At 40.2% G+C, this 18,397-nt stretch overlaps 1 protein-coding gene across 5 annotated transcripts in view; it reads right to left on the bottom strand.

Annotated features, from left to right (window-relative positions):
* Positions 1-18,397, bottom strand: part of TRPS1 (transcriptional repressor GATA binding 1) — a 232,240-nt gene that overhangs the window by 128,787 nt on the left and 85,056 nt on the right. For all 5 annotated transcript variants that reach the window (XM_081918655.1, XM_081918656.1, XM_081918657.1 and 2 more), the window contains one exon: positions 9,947-10,553. In XM_081918655.1, coding sequence (XP_081774781.1) covers positions 9,947-10,553 — 607 coding nt within the window. The remainder of the gene's footprint in view (positions 1-9,946; positions 10,554-18,397) is intronic.

Below are 18,397 nucleotides of genomic sequence, written 5' to 3'. Positions count from 1 at the left end.
AATCTACACCCGTCACAAAAACAAATGTATACCTGTGCATAAACACCTAACCTGAAAGTTGTCATGCACAGCCATTTTGGGGATCCCCCTCCCCAATTCTACACCATCTGAGGCAGCTTTTGGGAGGCAAAGCCAAACTGATTAAGGGGTGGTGAAGTTTTCAGTCCTTGAAGGCATCAAAGGATTTCAAAATAAGCCCAAATTTAAAACTTCTGCAAAGCCTAATATAGTTTTCCATTATGGAAAAATCAGTAGGCTCAACACATGCTCTTTTGCTTTTAAAACCATTACAATCAAGTCTATAAAACATTTGACTAATATCTCTGATCAGTGCCTGATGAAAAAAGGGGAGGAATGGAGTTTAGAATTTTAATTAAGAATACTCCCCCCCTTCCTTTCCATTTTGGTTCTTTGCAGATAATAAACAAATGTGCACACCCCCCCCCAAGCAAGTGCCAAGTCACTTAGAAGAATCAGAAGTCTGCAAAATTTTAGATGACATTAAGCTCCAGATGTAAAGTGTGACGTGTACAATGTTGTGTGTGTGTGTGTTTGCTTGTTAAGTAAAAACCTTTTTAATGAAGGGTTGGAGGGATCTATGCTAATTTGTATGCCAGTGGACCATGTGACATGAAAGACTTTACGGCTCAATCTACATCCCTATGAAATTGAAATTCTTAGTTTCAGACGTTTTAGTGCAATTGAATTCCAAATAGATTAAATTGGCTTAAATCTAAGTACTTGAACTGAGTACATTAGAAGCGCTGCGTCAAATAACACATTACAGCGAGATGAGTTGTCGGAAGTTCACTATCTCGCCATGAGTCAGCGGTTATCAGGATATACCCAAATACTGGCATGGGGGAATTCTGAGGTAACTGTTTCCAATTTTGTCCTCACAATAACACTGAAAGGTAGGTTAGGCTGTGAGACAACGACTGGCCCAAGGTCACCCAGTGAGCTTCATGGCTGAGTAGCGATTTGAACCTGGTCTGCCAATAAATAAGAGTGACACTCTAACCACTGTTCCATGCTGGCTCTCTAGACCATGAGTAGGCAAACTAGGCCTGGGGGCCAGATTCGGCCCAATCGCCTTCTAAATTCGGCCTGTGGACGGTCCAGGAATCTGTGTGTTTTTACATGAGTAGAATGTGTGCTTTTGTTAAACATGCATCGCTGGGTTATTTGTGGGGCATAGAAATTCATTCATTTTTTCCCCCTTCAAAATATAGTCCGGCCCCCCACAAGGTCTGAGGGAAGTTGCTGCTAAAAAAGTTTCCGACCCCTGCTCTAGTTCAAGGGTTTCCCAAACTTTGGTCTCCAGCTGTTTTTGGACTACTATTCCCATCATCCCTGACCACTGGTCTTGCTAGCTCAGGATTATGGGAGTTGTAGTCCCAAAAACACGGGACACGGGTGGCGCTGTGGGTTAAACCACAGAGCCTAGGACTTGCCGATCAGAAGGTCAGCGGTTCAAATCCCCGCGATGGGGTGAGCTCCCATTGCTCGGTCCCTGCTCCTGCCAACCTAGCAGTTCGAAAGCATGGCAAAGTGCAAGTAGATAAATAGGTATCGCTCTGGTGGGAAGGTAAACGGCATTTCCGTGCGCTGCTCTGGATCGCCCGAAGCGGCTTATTCATGCTGGCCACATGACCCAGAAGCTGTACGCCGGCTCCCTCAGCCAATAAAACGAGATGAGCACCACAACCCCAGAGTTGGCCACGACTGGACCTAATGGTCAGGGGTCCCTTTACCTTTACTAGTCCCAAAACAGCTGGAGATCCAAGTTTGGGAAACCCTGCTCTAGATGGATACACCACACGGTAAACACACATAAACAGCATACAGGCAATACATCTTTCTCCTCTCCCCCCCCCCGCCCCCCCCAAGATGTATTTCAAGAGCCTTACACCACAAACATGAAAGGCAGCTGGTAATGTGCATGCATCAGAAGAACCTATAAATATTTTGAGATATTCTTCAAATGTCTTATGCAGCCTATAATAGTTGTATATTAAGACTGTCTTTGATTTCATTGTTTTTCCCCTTGTACTATCTGCCTTAAAGCCTTTTAGTCATGTACAGACGGGAGAGGTGATAGCTTTGAAGTGCCCAAGCTGCAGCAAATATGCCTTTTTATTGTTGTTATTATTATGATTAAGTCTGAAGGGGTTTCGCATGTGATTTGCTGCAACTTTAGAGCAAGCTCAAAGATTCAACGTAACTTCAAGGCTGCTCCGTAAAAAAAATGCGGAGGTCATTCAACTGAACAAAGACTAGATTTCTGTAAAACAAACAAACAAGTACAGTGGAACCTTGGTTTTCGAACGTAATTGTTTCCCGAAGACTGTTCACATTCCGAAATGTTTGAAAACCGAGGATCAATGGGCGGTTAGCAAAATCCATTGAAAAAATGGGAGAAACACACCTCGGAAGCCATTCGACTTTTGAGGCATGTTCGAAAACGGAAGCAATTACTTCCGGGTTTTTGCTGTTTGGGTTCCAAATCGTTCAGCTTCCAAGATGCTTGAAAACCGAGGTTCCACTGTAAATGTCCAGTGGCACCTTAAAAACTAAGGTGTTTATTATGGCATAAGCTTCCATGAGCCAAAGACCACTTTGTCAGATTCGATTTTCTTATAATAATTTATAGGGTGAGAAGTTGGGGAAGCACCACATGGTCTACTTGAACCCTCAACAAGGCTCTTCAACAAATGATAAACTCCACACACATGCACACACAAACACACATGCATATAAAGATGTAGTGTTATTTTTGATTTCCTTTTCTGTGTGATAGTTTCCTCACTCCCTGCAAATATAGCACAAATGAGTCATGATAGGGTTTGTTGGGTGTTTGGGATTTTTTTTTTTTGCTCCAAAACAGCTGTGATCAGATGCTATTTGCAGGAACAGCAACAGCAGAGATTTGCACCCCACCTAACTAAAATTAGTTTGAAGTAACCAAACTTCACATCTGAACATATGACTGCTCCATTTTTATTTTAATAAAAATGGCATTTTCTCACACAAGAGAAATTTGTGGGCTCGTGAAAACAACACATTAATCAAAATCTATTTCCATAAAGTTTGTGTCTTCTAAACTAAAAGTTCCCTTTCACCAGAAAGCATGTTTTAAGATTTTATATGAAGAAATATCAATATAATGCAATCAAACCTGACATATTCAGGGTGGTATTTTGGCCACAGCAGAATGTGGACGAAGTGGCTGGAATGTATAGGCTGAACCACCATTCCCCAACCTGGTGCCCTCCATATGTTTTAGACTAAAACTCCCATCAGTTCCAGCTAGCATTGTCAAATGTGAGGGATGATGGGAATTTTCGTTTGAAATGTCTGGAAGGTGCCGGGTTAGGGAAGGCTGGATTAAATAAAAGTTAATGGGTTGATTGTTTTTCTTCTCCTGGCAACATGCAAGAAAAGGTGAGTGAAAGTAAGACATAACTAACACATTGCTTTTGAAGTGTAAAGTGCCTAAAGAACAGAAATGGAATACACAAGGGTAATGATTTTCTAAACCAATATTGGTTTCTTACATGTATTTCAATAGAAGCAGGTTCAGGAAAGGTAACAAAATGCTGTGATATTGCAGCATAACGCATATGAGGCACAGTTACAAACCTGATACACTGCCCACATCACTAGGCTTACTTATCGAATAGGGCATGGTTAAAGACTTTTCTGACTGGCTCTGCAACAACTCAATTTATCTAGCTAATTTTGAATAAGCATTCAAACTGATGTTCTCAGCAGAATCTTATTTGTTCCCAACCCCTCAGCAACTTTGGTATACAGCTCACACTCTTTGTTCTGCAAACCGATTCACTTTTTCCTCAAGGTTTTTGATGTAACATCCAGGCACTATATTATTATATCACCACACCCGAATAATGATTTTACCACCCAATACATTTCTAGGCATTTCTTCCTGAAACATACCTAGCTGTGGCTGAGTAAATATCCAGAGGGCGAGGTTACCTCCCTACCTGATAATGCATGAGCTGGATCCACACAATGCAGATACATCCACTTAAGATGGGCTGGCTTAACATTTTAAACGTTGCTTTCTGCTGAACTTTGATTACTCAGTCACAAAGAATATCTCCACTTGCACGCAAATTCAACCCAGTAGTTCTGAAGTTCTGCCTAAACTAGTTTAAAACGTAACAGGATTTTCAAGTTTTGGCAATTCAACAGCATGGTTGCCCCCTTTTCTTTTTAAATTGGGGGGTCATCCATCTAGCATTTGACACCAAATGTTTCCAATCAGTTTCTTTAACACTTTCCTGGTTCGGCGATTATTTTAGGGTGGCTGTCCCCCCCCCCCCCGCCCAGGATGCAGTTTATACTTAGAAGTTAAGTTCTCCACATCCCCAAACACTGAATTGTGGAAACAGGTGCTTCTAACAAAGCCAGAGGAGTTCGGCAGTGCTTTGACCCAACATAGCTATGTGCATTAGTAAGACACAGCACCCGCTGAGTTTCCTTCAGTTAATTAGAGAACCCGTATGGCAAGGAATAGCCTTGACTATAAATACTTCCTGAAAGATCCCTAACAGAGTCAAAGGAAATGAGGGGAAAATGAAATGCAGCTAAAGGGAAACTATTTCAGATGTTCCTCCTTTCAACAAGCTATGATTTTGAGGATACTGAGGCCTGGGTTACATTGTGCGAGATCTTTCAGAGAAACCAAAAGCTAGCGCAGAAATAATATGCACAAAATTAGGGCATTCGTTAAAATACTTCTTAATTCTATTGGTTTCCAATGGAAAGTCAGAAATAACTTTGAAGTGTTCATTGGGCGTACTCCTAGCTAAGTGTGCATAGGAGTGAAGTCTCTTTCCTACTGATTTCGAAGCGTGAACTGCTTTCTTAAAATTTTGCCATTTACAATCAATGGGACATTAAAGGAGATGTATATTCTGTTTGCTGTATCCATATTCCTTTATACAAGCCAAAGGCAGGGAACCTTTTTTTAGCCTAAAGGACACATATACCCTTTCTGGGCAACAGAAAGGTATGAGGGAGGGACCCGAGCCAAAAGTGGACATAGAAATGAATATAAATTTTAACTTTGTACATTAGCCTAGTTTCTACACATATTTCTTTCTATCCTCAATCCAGAGAAGCAAAAGTTCAAGGACACATTCCATCCTGGCAAAAAACATCCAGGGAGGATGTGAAACAAGACTGGAGAAAGGTATTGCACAGGGCAAGAAGATAGCGAATGATAAATTATCCTTAAACTGCAACTTGGTCTCCCCGCCGCACCCGCACCCCCAAAAAAATCAGATTGAATGCGGCAAGTTAGAACTCTATAGATTTACTTTTTCTCGTGCCAGTGATTTCCTACAGGTCATTATTTCATGCCACATTCAAAAATACATCAAAATAAGTGATGTTTTTGATATGGCTGAGGACATCCTTTTCTTCAAATACTCCCCCCCCCCCATGATGTATCCTGTTGAATGGCAAGGAGACAAGTTTGCAATTCCATAGTTTCCTCCAGTACTTCTGTGTGCAGCAGAGGCGTCTGCAGGTTTCGCACTGCCTGAAATGACAGCATGGGGCTTGCGTCTGCCCACTGCCTCCCCCTCAGGCAACCTACAGCTACCTATCTCACTACTGTGCAGGAAAACAGCTATGCCAGAACCCAGAGATTACCAAGGACTTGCAAGGTACGCATTTGCATAATGTACTGGTTAAATAAAATGAGCTAAGGAGTCCCCAATACAATCATTACCTGATGCAGGCAACTATTTCATAGCCTCAACCCTTCTTCCCATATATGCAATATAGGAACAATAATGCCAACCTACCTTACCGCTTCTTTGTATAACTGAGATGATTTATGTGCTACACAATGTTGGCCAAACTCAGAATAGACCCACTGAAATCAACGAGTCCATTGATTTCAACTGGTCTACTCTGAGTACAACTCAGTTGGATATGCCCCTATATGTTAAAATGCTTTGAGCACTGAGAAAAGGCATTATATAAAATACTAAATATAATTAACCAGGCAACTTGCTTTATTTGAAATCAATTTAGCATGCTTGCCCAGAAAAAAAGAGTTCTCAAAGCAGTAAACAAGGTTGCTTCACTCAGTCGCTACTAAAACAGCAGCCAAAGCTTCCTCTACCACTCAAAAGAACATTTTTGCATATCAATAGACTCATCCTGTATCAACAAACCTTTAAAAGATAAATTGCAGCCAGGCTAAAGAAGAAAGGGATAGAAATATCGACATTGTAGTGCGCTGGAAGATATTTTTGTGCTTGGTTTTCTAAAATGTAAAAACATCCCAGGGAAACAGTGGGAAAAATACTAACTAAAATGCATTAATTCTACCCAATATTCTATAACAACTTTCTGGTATATGTTCACTTTCTACACAGTTGAAAATCTTGAAAATCTCTACACTGGCATAATGCCCGGTGCTTTTTTATGGAGGGATGCAGGGGTACACATACCCCTAAACATTTTGTGAATCTTTGTACTTTTGTCTATTCACTGTATTTATTTTTCCCAATTTGAACTATAAAATGTTGATTTTCTGGGGTCAAAATGAGAGTACCCCGAAACATTTTAAAAGAAAAAAGCACTGATAATGCCTAACAATAGATTGTTCTCCTTCGACATGGTAAGTTATTATTTTTCAATACCAGCGCCTTAGTTAAGGATTGGTCACAAAGCAGGATTTGAAACCATGGTTTCAGTTGAAATAAGAACATATTTGCATGTTAAAGTCAATTAAGGTAACTAATGCCATCCCCGCCCCCCACCAGGTGTTATGCCATACCAAAAAAATGCCTGTAATCCCCCTGCCTCATTTTTGTAGTCTAAGATATGAAGCAGAAACATGTTTCTGAATCTTATGGTTGGACACAACTTTGTACAAACCAGCATTTTAAAAATTGGCTGTAGACTCTGATCACCACACAAAAACACACACACAAGCCTGCTGCATGAAGAATTCATTTACCCAAAGTAATAACAGAATTCATGTCCCTGTGTATGCTGATGAATAGTAACATGAATAAATTGCCTATATTTATCTACCTACCTGCATCTAGCTGCGGGGTTTTCCTATGGCTGGAAAGGAAGAATAAGCCTTCCTAAAGTCCCTGTCTGCTGAATTTCCTAAATAAAGATGAATGCCATCCCAATGTGTCCATCCCTCCAAAAAATTAGCCTCAGCTCTAGCAGTGAAAATGCCACAAGTCAAACGCACACTGGAGTATCTGCACCTAAATACACGCAAATGCTCACTTAAATGCTAGACAACCCCATAGCCGGGAGATGCACGGCTCTGCAGAGAAGGCAAAAAAATCAAGGATCTGGTTCCTATTTTGACACTGATCTGCTCTTTGACTTTCTTTGGTACATTTATAGCACCTGCTAAAATGTTCATGTGTTTCTGCTTTGTCCATCTTTAGAAATCTTTGATATCTAAAGGTAAAACAAAAAGCTATGTCTCTTTTCCCCCACACCACTAATTACATGGTTACCAACTTCATTTAGATACTTTAAACAAACAAACAAACAACATGCAAAAAGATAGATTTGTTTATTTGAAACTCCCCAAAGGTTTGCCCACACCCCAGAATAGCGAACAGCAGGCTTTTGTGGAAGGAAAAGGTTTTGCTCCTCAACATGCAATGTTCTCGTTCCTTTCATTCGTACTTGTACTGAATTTATTTGAAATCTAATCTTGTAAAACTGAAGAGGTTTACTAGCTGAATATATTTTATTTTATTTATATATTTTATTTAAAGACCTCCTGCTTCTTCTTTGACACCTAAGGCAAAAAAATCCCCTTTCCTCCTTGCTCACTGGCAAAATATAATATTTTATACCCCTCCAATCCATATCAAAATATGCAAGAATGCTACAACCCTCTCCACAATATTGCAATATTAGTGAGTAGCAGGGCTGTCCCAATACCTGAGGTGAACCACAGAATGGCACCCCCTCCCCTGCAGGGAAGAAGGGGTTAGTGAAGAAGACGTACCATATTTTTTTGCTCTATAAGACTCACTTTTTCCCTCCCAAAAAGTAAGGGGAAATGTGTGTGTGTCTTATGGAGTGAATGCAGGCTGCGCAGGTATCCCAGAAGCCAGAACAGCAAGAGGGATCGCTACTTTCGCTGCGCAGTGATCCCTCTTGCTGTTCTGGCTTCTGGGATTCAGAATATTGTTTTCCTTGTTTTCCTCCTCCCAAAACTAGGTGTGTCTTATGGTCTGGTGCATCTTATAGAGCGAAAAATATGGTACATCATGAATCTCTGTCCCTGTAGATCATGCCCCCTGAGCTTGCCTCACTTTGCCTCATGGGTGGGCCGGCCCTGGTGAGTGGTAAAAATTAATAAAACATACTGCATAATTGACATAGCTCGGTTTATTCTGAATATTTTGATTTTAGATTGGAAGACTAGCTGCTCTAACAATAGAACTCTTATTTTTGTTTTGTTTTTCTTTCGAGAGAAAATAGGTCAGCTATTCTCAGTTAGCTTTCTCAAAAGCTCTCCCTCGGTATGTTTCCCAAATAAACCAAAATGAAGTATGTTGAGGTTGGACTTTGTGATGTGAGCATTTCATACACATAGAGCAAGCCCAACAGGTAAGCAAAGATTAGACCCACTCCGTACTTCATTGGAGCAAACCGAACTACCCTTTCAGTGCCAAATCACACTGAATAATGTTTACTGGACTCATTCATTATGCAATCAGTTCTTGGTATCTCCAAGGTGATTTGAGCCAGATCTGTAATGTCTACTTCCTGGCAACGCTACAGCAAAAAACCGTTGATGGTGGCAATGGGGAAAAGAATACCTGCACCATCTAAAATTAACCTATTAAAAACTGTGGTACATGTAACTTTTTTTAAAAAATGGCCCAGGACTTTAACCTTTCAGCTTATGGGTCATTGCTGAACTCAATAGTGAGCATACCATGAAATACGGACTTCATTAGATCCAAAAATGGGTAATATTAAGCCTGGAGATGTGACTGTTTATGAGTTCTTAGAAACATAGGAAGTTGCCTTATTCAGACTTGGGCTATTAATCTATATAGTTCAGTGTTGTCTACATCGACTGGCGATGGCTCTCCAGGGTTTCAGAAGGGGGTCTCCCCAGCTTCACATGGAGATAGAGGGGATTGGACTGAAACCTTATGAAAGCATAATGTTCCCTGGCACACCAAGCCACTGCCCTTCTTCCAATATAACACTGGCAGGAAGCTAATATGTTATAAAACACATTAAATTTATAGTTGCCCACAGCTTCTGATATATATATATTTAAGGGTAGGCCTGTAATAGGTATGGGTTTGTTTCAGAGGATTCAAAAATATGCTTATGCAGTAGAGAGTACAAAAGTTTCACCTCCTCAATTCCTAGTTCCCAACACAACTAAACAAGCGCCAAATGTTATATTTAATTACACCATGTGTTGTACTTTTAATAAAATAAAATAAAATCCCAGACCTACTTTTCATTATTATTTGATTCAGGTTTCACATTTTCAGCTATTTGATCCAGTGACGGTTTGCTTAACTGTGTACTGTCAAACCACCTTAAAATTTAGAAGGTGATTAGATGCTTTACTGCAACAGATGTGCAGCCTTCTGGGGCTCTGTGCTTTTCTTTTCCAAATGTAACATCATCTTGCAAAATCAGCAGGAATGATTATCGCAGTACAACCAAATTTAATGGCAAAGGCAAACAAAGATCACTTACTACTGCAACTAGCATGTATAGCTTTGTACAAATGCTCTTAAAACGATTCCTTTACAATCTACTCATGTAAGTCTGAATTGCTTCAAGTGCCAACATCAGTAATGTGTGCTTGATTACTGAGAATCAGCTCGGAATAAATGAACCATAAACATGCACAGACAAAAATAAAAATAGAATTTCCTACCCGTAGGAGGGACTGAGATTCATCCTTCGCCTTGTTATCACCAGATCCAGGATATGGCTGAGGGAGTGGTCCAGCTTTCTCTCCGCTTCCTTGGGGAACTCCTTGCAGGAACCCCTTGGTCTCGACAGGCAAGCCATAAACAGGCCGTGCAAGATGGGCAGCTTCTACGTTTGGACTATCCCTTAAGGGCTTTGGCTGCTCTTGGCCCACAGACACTGTGGTCAGAAGGCCCAAGCTTGTTTGGGTAAAGGAAGGGCTCCCCCTCAAAATGTCCACTCCTCTCCAAGGTGCACCACGATGATCGTCACTGGACCCATCAGGCCAACATTTCTCCTTCAGTACTTCCTTCTCGTCCAGCTTTTCCCTCTTCACTATACTTTCAGAGACGGGCTCTCCCAGTTTGGGGTCTGCACTGATCAGGCTATAGACCTTTAGGTCAATTTTGGGCTCTTCCTTGAGAGCAGCAGCCACCCCATGGCTATCTTCCCCATTGGCTGTGGTGATGTCCACCTCTTGGCAGTGCACAGTGTTGAAGTGCTCCAGTAGGGTTTGAGTATCAACAGCTGTAAAGCTGCACTGTCGGCATTTGTAACAGTTATGGACTCTCCTGATAAGAGAGAGAAATGAAAGCAAAATTAATATTGCATAACCTACATCCATTTATTTCCCCAAAGACGCCAAAAATGCATAGAAACAAATATTTCCTGTTCCAGTAGCTTTTAACCATTCCAGCACTAGGTTCCACCTTTAAACCCAACATGCCAAATCGTATCTGCTCTTCATTATTTATCTTCATTATATCTCTCATTATATATCTACCATTATTCTGTTCTAGGTCTGTTCTTCACTCTATGTCTCCTTTCTATCTCCTTCCCTAATCCTATGCAGGCACTATTGGTCCCATACTGACAAAATCCAAGAGCCCTGCCCTCAATGTCACATGTTGCTTTCCAGATGTCTCCCCATACACTGCAAACATCTGTAGTGAGTGGCCTTCAAGTGTATAGTTACATGTGTGAATTACAATCCGAGTGATCTGGAAGCACGAATGACCAGGGTTCCAATTCTCATGCAAGTCTTCATGTGCAAAGTCCCACTCCTCACAGATATTTGCACTGTACACAAAGGCACTGGGATAGGATCCAGCAATGTGAGGGCCAAGGCTAAAGTCTTGAAAATAATACTAACAACAACAACAACAATAATAAAGTGTGAATTAAATTTGTATTGATAAACAGGAAAAAATACAACAGGTGATACAAGCTTTGAAAAGAAACAATCTGTATTTAGAACGTATCATGGAATAAAAAAAAATCAACACTTAATTTAAAACTGCTGCAAATTGAGGAGAACCAAATTACAGGATAGTCTCTGCTACTCACTGTGTTAATCTTGTGGCATCTTAAAGACTAGCCTACATTTATTTTGGAAAAAAAGCTTTAACGGACTAAAGTACAAAAGCTTAGACCAGAGGTAGTCAACATCGCCCCCTCCAAATATTGCTAGTCTACAATCCCTGTCAGCCTCAATATGTATGGCCAATGGTCAGGAATCATGGGAAGTTGGGAACCAAAGAAGAAGAAGAAGAAGAAGAAGAAGAAGAAGAAGAAGAAGAAGAAGAAGAAGAAGAAGAGGAGGAGGAGGAGGAGGAGTAGTAGTAGTAGTAGTAGTAGTAGTAGTAGTAGTAGTAGTTTGGATTTGATATCCCGCCTTTCACTCCCTTTAAGGAGTCTCAAAGCTGCTAACATTCTCCTTTCCCTCCCCCCCCCCCACAACAAACACTCTGTGAGGTGAGTGGGGCTGAGAGACTTCAAAGAAGTGTGACTGGCCCAAGGTCACCCAGCAGCTGCATGTGGAGGAGCGGAGACGCGAACCCGATTCCCCAGATTACGAGACTACCGCTCTTAACTACTACACCACCCTGGCTCTCTCAAAAACATATTGAGGGTACTATATAAACTACCCTGGTTTATGACAGGTTTTTTTTAGTCTTTAAGGTGCTACAATACTGTTGTAGCCACATGCTAGCATAGCTACCCCTCTAGAGATTCTATTATTTCAGTCCATCTCTGCCACTTCCCGAAATCTCAGTACCAAGGTTCTTTTTTAGATGAAGAGTTAAAAATGCAGCATATGAATAACCTAATATCACAAAATTTAGTGGTATAGATTTATAATAATTTGTGGTCAGAACATACTAATTGAGAGAGACATCAGAAGGCAATGCAGTGATAGCAGAAGCCACATCTGGCAGAAGCTTGCAGGGTCTAATTAATGAGTAGGCAAACTAAGGCCCGGGGGCTGGATCCAGCCCAGTCGCCTTCTAAATCCAGCCTGTGGACGGTTCAGGAATCAGCATGTTTTTACACGAGTAGAATGTGTGGCTTTATTTAAAATGCATCTCTGGGTTATTTGTGGGGCATAGGAATTCATTCATTCCCCCCCCCCTTCAAAATATAGTCCGGGGGCCCCCCAAGGTCTGAGGGACAGTGGACCGGCCCCCTGCTGAAAAAGTTTGCTGACCCCTGATTTATAAACCTAGCATTCCAATGTCGCCTGCAACTCATTTCTCACTCACTCCCAGCGATACAGACACTCCTATCTCCATGCTCTATGTATAGTTTTAGACTGGTACTAAATTAATTGCAACGGGTGTGCTCTACCTCCACTGTCAGAGAGAACATGTGCACCATATTCTACCTTCACTGTCTGAGACAGTATGATTCTAAATACCATTTCCTGGGAATCACAAATGGTGAAAATGCTGCTGCTCTCAGGCATCTGGTTGGCCAGTGTGAGAGCAGTGTAGGACTAGATGAGTCTCTTCTTAGGTTCTTAAGTTACCTGTTCTGCCCCTGGCACCTGTTATGGGCTTTTGTTGTTATTTGCTAGTTTAATTAAATGTGTTTGAAGTCTTATCGGAGCAGCTATAAAAAAGGTGTTCACATCAGCAATGGAAATAGTGAGCTTTGGAAACCAAAAATAGTTCTATTTTTTAACAGATGGCTGTTAGAACTCATGAGAATTGTGCAAAATTATGGAAACTCCCTTGTTTTATTACCATATGTGTGGATAGGCAAAAACTGGATGCATATCATGAAAACTAGAAGCCAATGTTTATTTTTCTTGGATTTTTTTCCCACAGGAATACAGTCAAACCTCGGTTCCCGAATGCCTCTATTATCGTACCAAACGCCCAAAACCCGGACGAAAATGCTCCAGTTTTTGAACATTTTTCGGAACCCGAACGTCCGATGCGGCTTCCGCTTGAGTGCAAAAAGCCACACCTCGGTTATCAAACATTTCGGAAGTCAAAAGGTCTTCCAGAACAGATTATGTTCAGCAACCGAGGTTTGACTGTAATACTTCAAAATCATTGTCTTTATTGTGATTCAATTTATTTTGCAACTACAGGGTTTGGATTTAATGATAAAATGGCAAACAGATTGTGAACCTGTGATATACAGGTAATAGGCTGCATGGAGTTTCACTTAAATTGTCCAATTGTATTTGATAACTTTGCTTCCTTCAACAATATATAGTTCATTAAAAACAAATCAGAGCACAGGGAACCATTGGAACTAAAACTGATTAATTCAAATGCAATTGCTTTTTGCAAGAAACAAATAATATGTTTTCTTTTATGGAAATTATCAAGGTTTTTAATTAAGAGACTTGTCTTTTTAAAAGCAAGAGACCAGATTATGTGGTAGAGTATTACACGGTGCTGTGAAATGTGGGGCAGGGGCGGGGGTTGAGAGAAACTTGGATCAATCATAAAACTTCAACTAGGAAAGCAGGGGAATTACCTAATATGCAATCTCCAGTACAGGCAATATAAGTGTCTTATATACCTTAGAATAACACACATGCCTATTTTCATTCAAGCAGACCATGCAAAGTACTGTATTACTGAACTATGTAAAACATATGTTCCCACATTGGAACAATATGTTGCCAATTTCCTGTGTATGCCATAGTAACAGAACACGTTTTATGAGCTAACATGATACTGTTTTATTAGCATTACAGTAGCACACAGACTTCCCAGTCAGGATCAGGACCCCGGAGTGAGAGGATTTGTAATAAAATGGATATACTCCCCCCCCCCGCAAAAAAGGCTCTGTCCTGTACCAAAATATGCACAAGTCTGCAACCAATCCTTATTCCAAAAATGCACATGTAGAAACACATCTTATGTATTGGAGTTCAACAATACTAAGGGATGTGTACGCCATAGAACAATGTTCCTATGCAAGGACCGTATCTGGATAAGGAAATATTGTTACTAAAGCACATAAATTCACAATGCATACAATTTTGCCACAAATACAGCGCAGTTTCAACAGCTTTCCCAAACTGCATACTTAAAATGGCAAAATACATATGAATGTGTGTACTTTCTCCCATACATAAATCCCACCTACCCCCAAGAACCATGTTTTTGTGTAGGAAAAATTGCCACATATAAAGCAAACCCGGCCAAATTAAGTGGACTGGGAGAGTAGAGTAAATGAGCCCTGGACTATGTTATACAGGACCAAACACTTGCAAGAAATGTGTTATTGCCATAGCAACACTAGTTGCTGGAAAAATGAATGGGGAAATCTAGTCCAACTAAAGCCAGTGGCTAGGCTCCTACTGTCTTCATTAAGAACTGCATTTGGCTCACAAGCACACCCATCCTTTTAACAAGAGCTGATCCTTTTCCTCCTGTATATTATAATATACTAGGGAGTTTTTAGATAGTGCAAACTGAAAGTTGATGAGGCATGCCAAGATGCAGTTCACATCCTGGAAAGGAAGCTCAGATAGTGTCATAGTTCCTGGGTTTTAAGTGCACAGCAAAGGCAGGAAACCTACTAGAAGGCAGGTCTGGAAGTAAGGAAATAGGCAGACAGGCAATAAGGAAAAGTCTGGAAGAAATGCACTGAAAGCTTTCCATAGCAATCATTTGCTCAGCAACCTCTGCATCTTAGTAGCAGGCACAGACATTGGATTGGCTCTCTGGGATCACAAGATTTCAATATCTGGAATGTTGTAATCAAGGACCAAAGTAGCTAACGTAGTAGAGTCTAGGTGTTTGGGACTACAACTCCCATTATCCTTAATAAATGGCTATCTGGGGCTGTAGTCTATATCTAAACTACTACATCAAATCCATGTTTGACTACCCCACAATGGCTACCCTTGGTTTAGAAAAGATGTATAGTGGTTTGAACTATAGGGTTTGCCCTCCCCCAAAAAACTCAATTGTCCTAAACTGCCAGAGGTTTGCTACTCTAAAGAGGGTGCCTAATGATACAGGAAGTAGGAAGTTGGTGCTGTGTCTGTTGAGCTCCTGGTTTGTGTCTTGCTTAATCCAACCCAAAAAGTGTGCATCAAATTACCCCTTTCTCTAGACCTGATCTTAGGGCGAAATTAGGACATTTATGAAAAAAAGGTGGCTATTCATACACCAATTAGACAGTGCAAATTCTTCTGGTGTAAGGTTCTGTCTACATATTAAAGTAGTATAAATTATAATAATTCCAAACAAATGAATTGTGTGAGAGGGTAGCATTATCCATTTGCAGAGATCTGCAACATTACAGGTCCTAGGATTCTGTGAAGAGCACAATGACGATTAAGATTTTTCGAATCAGTTAAGATTTGCAATATGGATTATACCAGATTTCACAGGTTTCATTTAATGTATGAAAGCCTTAGAAAAAGTGGAAGGTGACCTAAATATTTAGATTTAAACCAAACACCTAAATTGAAAACACCAGAACCCGCAATAATTTGTTACAGCTAAGAGTACATTGGTGATCTGAATTAGGATGCCAATTCAGATCACCCCCACAAAAACCTGGAATTTGTTTTTATAATTCATAAAATTATTACTTTAACAAATGGTATGTCATATACCTAGGCCTTTACTGATTGAGTGGGGAGAGAGAAAAGAGATTTGGTAAAATGCTAAAGTTTGATGAATTTTAATTGAAGAAATATGGAAGAAAGAAAGAAAGCAGGGTGTGTTTTTTACACACAAACCATTAAATTGATAAAGGCAGCAGGACATTTATGTAAATTTTACTCTCCTTTTATAAGTTTTCTAAATATTAAAGATGAAAGCATAAATACGATTTAAACCAGATTTTAATCAGAACCACATCTGGGATTTTTGTAAGCAATCTACATCAAGTTAAGCAATACAGGAGAACCACTTTCTCAATATGCTATTTGGTATTGATAAAATTGTGTGTGCCTTCATTGCTTTCTTTCTGTCATGACTGAACTTACTCAAAATATGACTTGCACCAAGATACTGTTACATGATGCAAGTCCCAGGTTTAGTAATCAAATTCCTGATTTTCCTTGTGATGTTTAGATGATCAGAGCATTTTGTGGACTCAGGCACTCCATCCCCTTCCCTACCACTGTCCTGTGCAAATTCCCCCTGTCTCCATAAGCTTGCTTTAGCCACATGCAGCTTTTTATGTTTGCACTGCTGAAAACCATGGTTAACATGAATAAAATTCCCTGGTAATCAGGTTTTGCAATTCCTTGTTTTAAACACTGATTCCAGGCCTGGTTACTGTTCCCATTAAACATGGTTAGCAACAATGCAGATGGAACCCACTTCTTATTATTCCTATTATTATTATGAAGTGGCAAAACTAGGCAAGTTGCTTGAGAGGGAGTCGTTGGGAAGAGAAAGAAGGTTGTTGCCAAGTTGTAGTAAGAACAAGTGCTTCTTCTGAAAAGGTCCATAGAGAATTGTCTACTCAGGGCAGCAGTTTCATTTCCTAACTGTTCTTGCTTTGTGCTGCTGTAGTTTGGCAAACTATTTTGAGTAAGGCATCAAAACTATCCAGGATTAAGCCAGAATGCTGGGCTCAGATGTAATGGCAAATGTTTCTTAAAACACACCAAGATCCGTAAGCCAACAATAAGCCATGGTTTGTTGTAATGAACTAAACCATGGTTGGTTGCTCAGAGTGGGTTTGGACGTTCAAGCATGCCACAATAAGGCTAAACATAGGCTTAGCTTTCCATAGGACTGCAGCCTGCACCTTGATGATTTAAACTAAAGGAACCATTTTCAGAAGGCTCACTTGGACAAATGTTTAACAATCCCAGATGCCCTGGGCTGTATTCTGTGCTGCAGACTGTGCTCATTCGGTGCTCATGCAACAGATTTCTGTGTGTACAACGAAGCTTCCCTTCCTCTCCCGTCCCTACCAACCCTCTCATAAACCCCCAAAATCAGATTGGAAGAGGGGGCGGGGCTGGAGCAGATAGGAGGGGATATAAGGAAAGAGAGGAAATGGAAATCTTGTTCCACAAGCAGGACTCTGTCCACACAGTGTTGGTATAACCTGGTGTCACAGACATACTATTCAAATTAACGATTAAAAATGAAATTGTGAACTGATTATAATACATTTAACCCAGTTTTTAAAGCTTTATCTTAAAACCAAAGTTTTAAAGCTGACAAGCTTGTATATAGAGAAATATAATATTTTGCAGAATCTGGTATAAACTTTTTTTGAAAATTAATAAAAAATATAGTAAAAAGGAATAGAAAGAACAATGAAAACTTTGATCATATATATTTTACAGAGCAACCGTCTAAAAAAAGAGATCATATGGGTTTTTTGGGGTAAAGTATACGTAAATATATATACAGAATAAATGCTGGGTTGTTGTGCCAGAAGGTTTGTAGAATTCTAGCCAAGATTTTTTGAAGCACAAGAGCCTAATTTTAGGTTCCCAAAAGCATATTTAGTCACCTAAATAAGTGGTGTGATTTTTTTCCAACAGTATTATGTACCATTGACGTCAACGGGAACTATATGACACTCGGTTCTTTTGAAAACTAGGCCAATAATCTAAAGGTCTAAATATAAAAATCCACTTTGGGGAATAAAAAACTATTATCTTTTCCTGGGAAGGGACATCTTAATTTAAGCAGACAAAAACATTGGCTAAAGCTTTCTCTGCAGAAGAGTATTCTGTCACCTGAAAGCTCTTAAGACTTAAGAAAGGCCGTTCAAAGTGTGGTCAAAGTGCTGTGTAGTCAAGTTTTCCAATATGGCCCAGAGCTGCACTAATAAAAATAAATTATAATACCACCTAAGACACAGAAACAACTTTTCATCTTCAAAGCTGTTTACAATTGTTAACCAATTAATCCTAACAGCACCCCTACGGCCCGCTTGCATCAAAAGGGGAAATACATGCTGGAGCCTGTAACTTGTGTGGGCTACAGCTGTTAGTTACATATGAGCAACAGGCGCCATTAATTTATGGGCTCCTCAGATCTAGTCAATACAGCTGACAGTTGAGCAATGTCCAGGTACTTTCCTCTTTTATCTCAACTGAATGGTTCTATTATAGTGTAGAACCCTCCTTTTTCATTTCATGAAGCCTATTCAGCGTGTTCTCAAGATGCCCACGTTTCGT

The sequence above is a fragment of the Podarcis melisellensis genome (genome assembly GCF_964234715.1).
Source record: "Podarcis melisellensis genome assembly, chromosome: 7".
Classification (NCBI taxonomy): domain Eukaryota; kingdom Metazoa; phylum Chordata; class Lepidosauria; order Squamata; family Lacertidae; genus Podarcis; species Podarcis melisellensis.
This window is presented reverse-complemented; position numbering and strand designations above follow the sequence as displayed.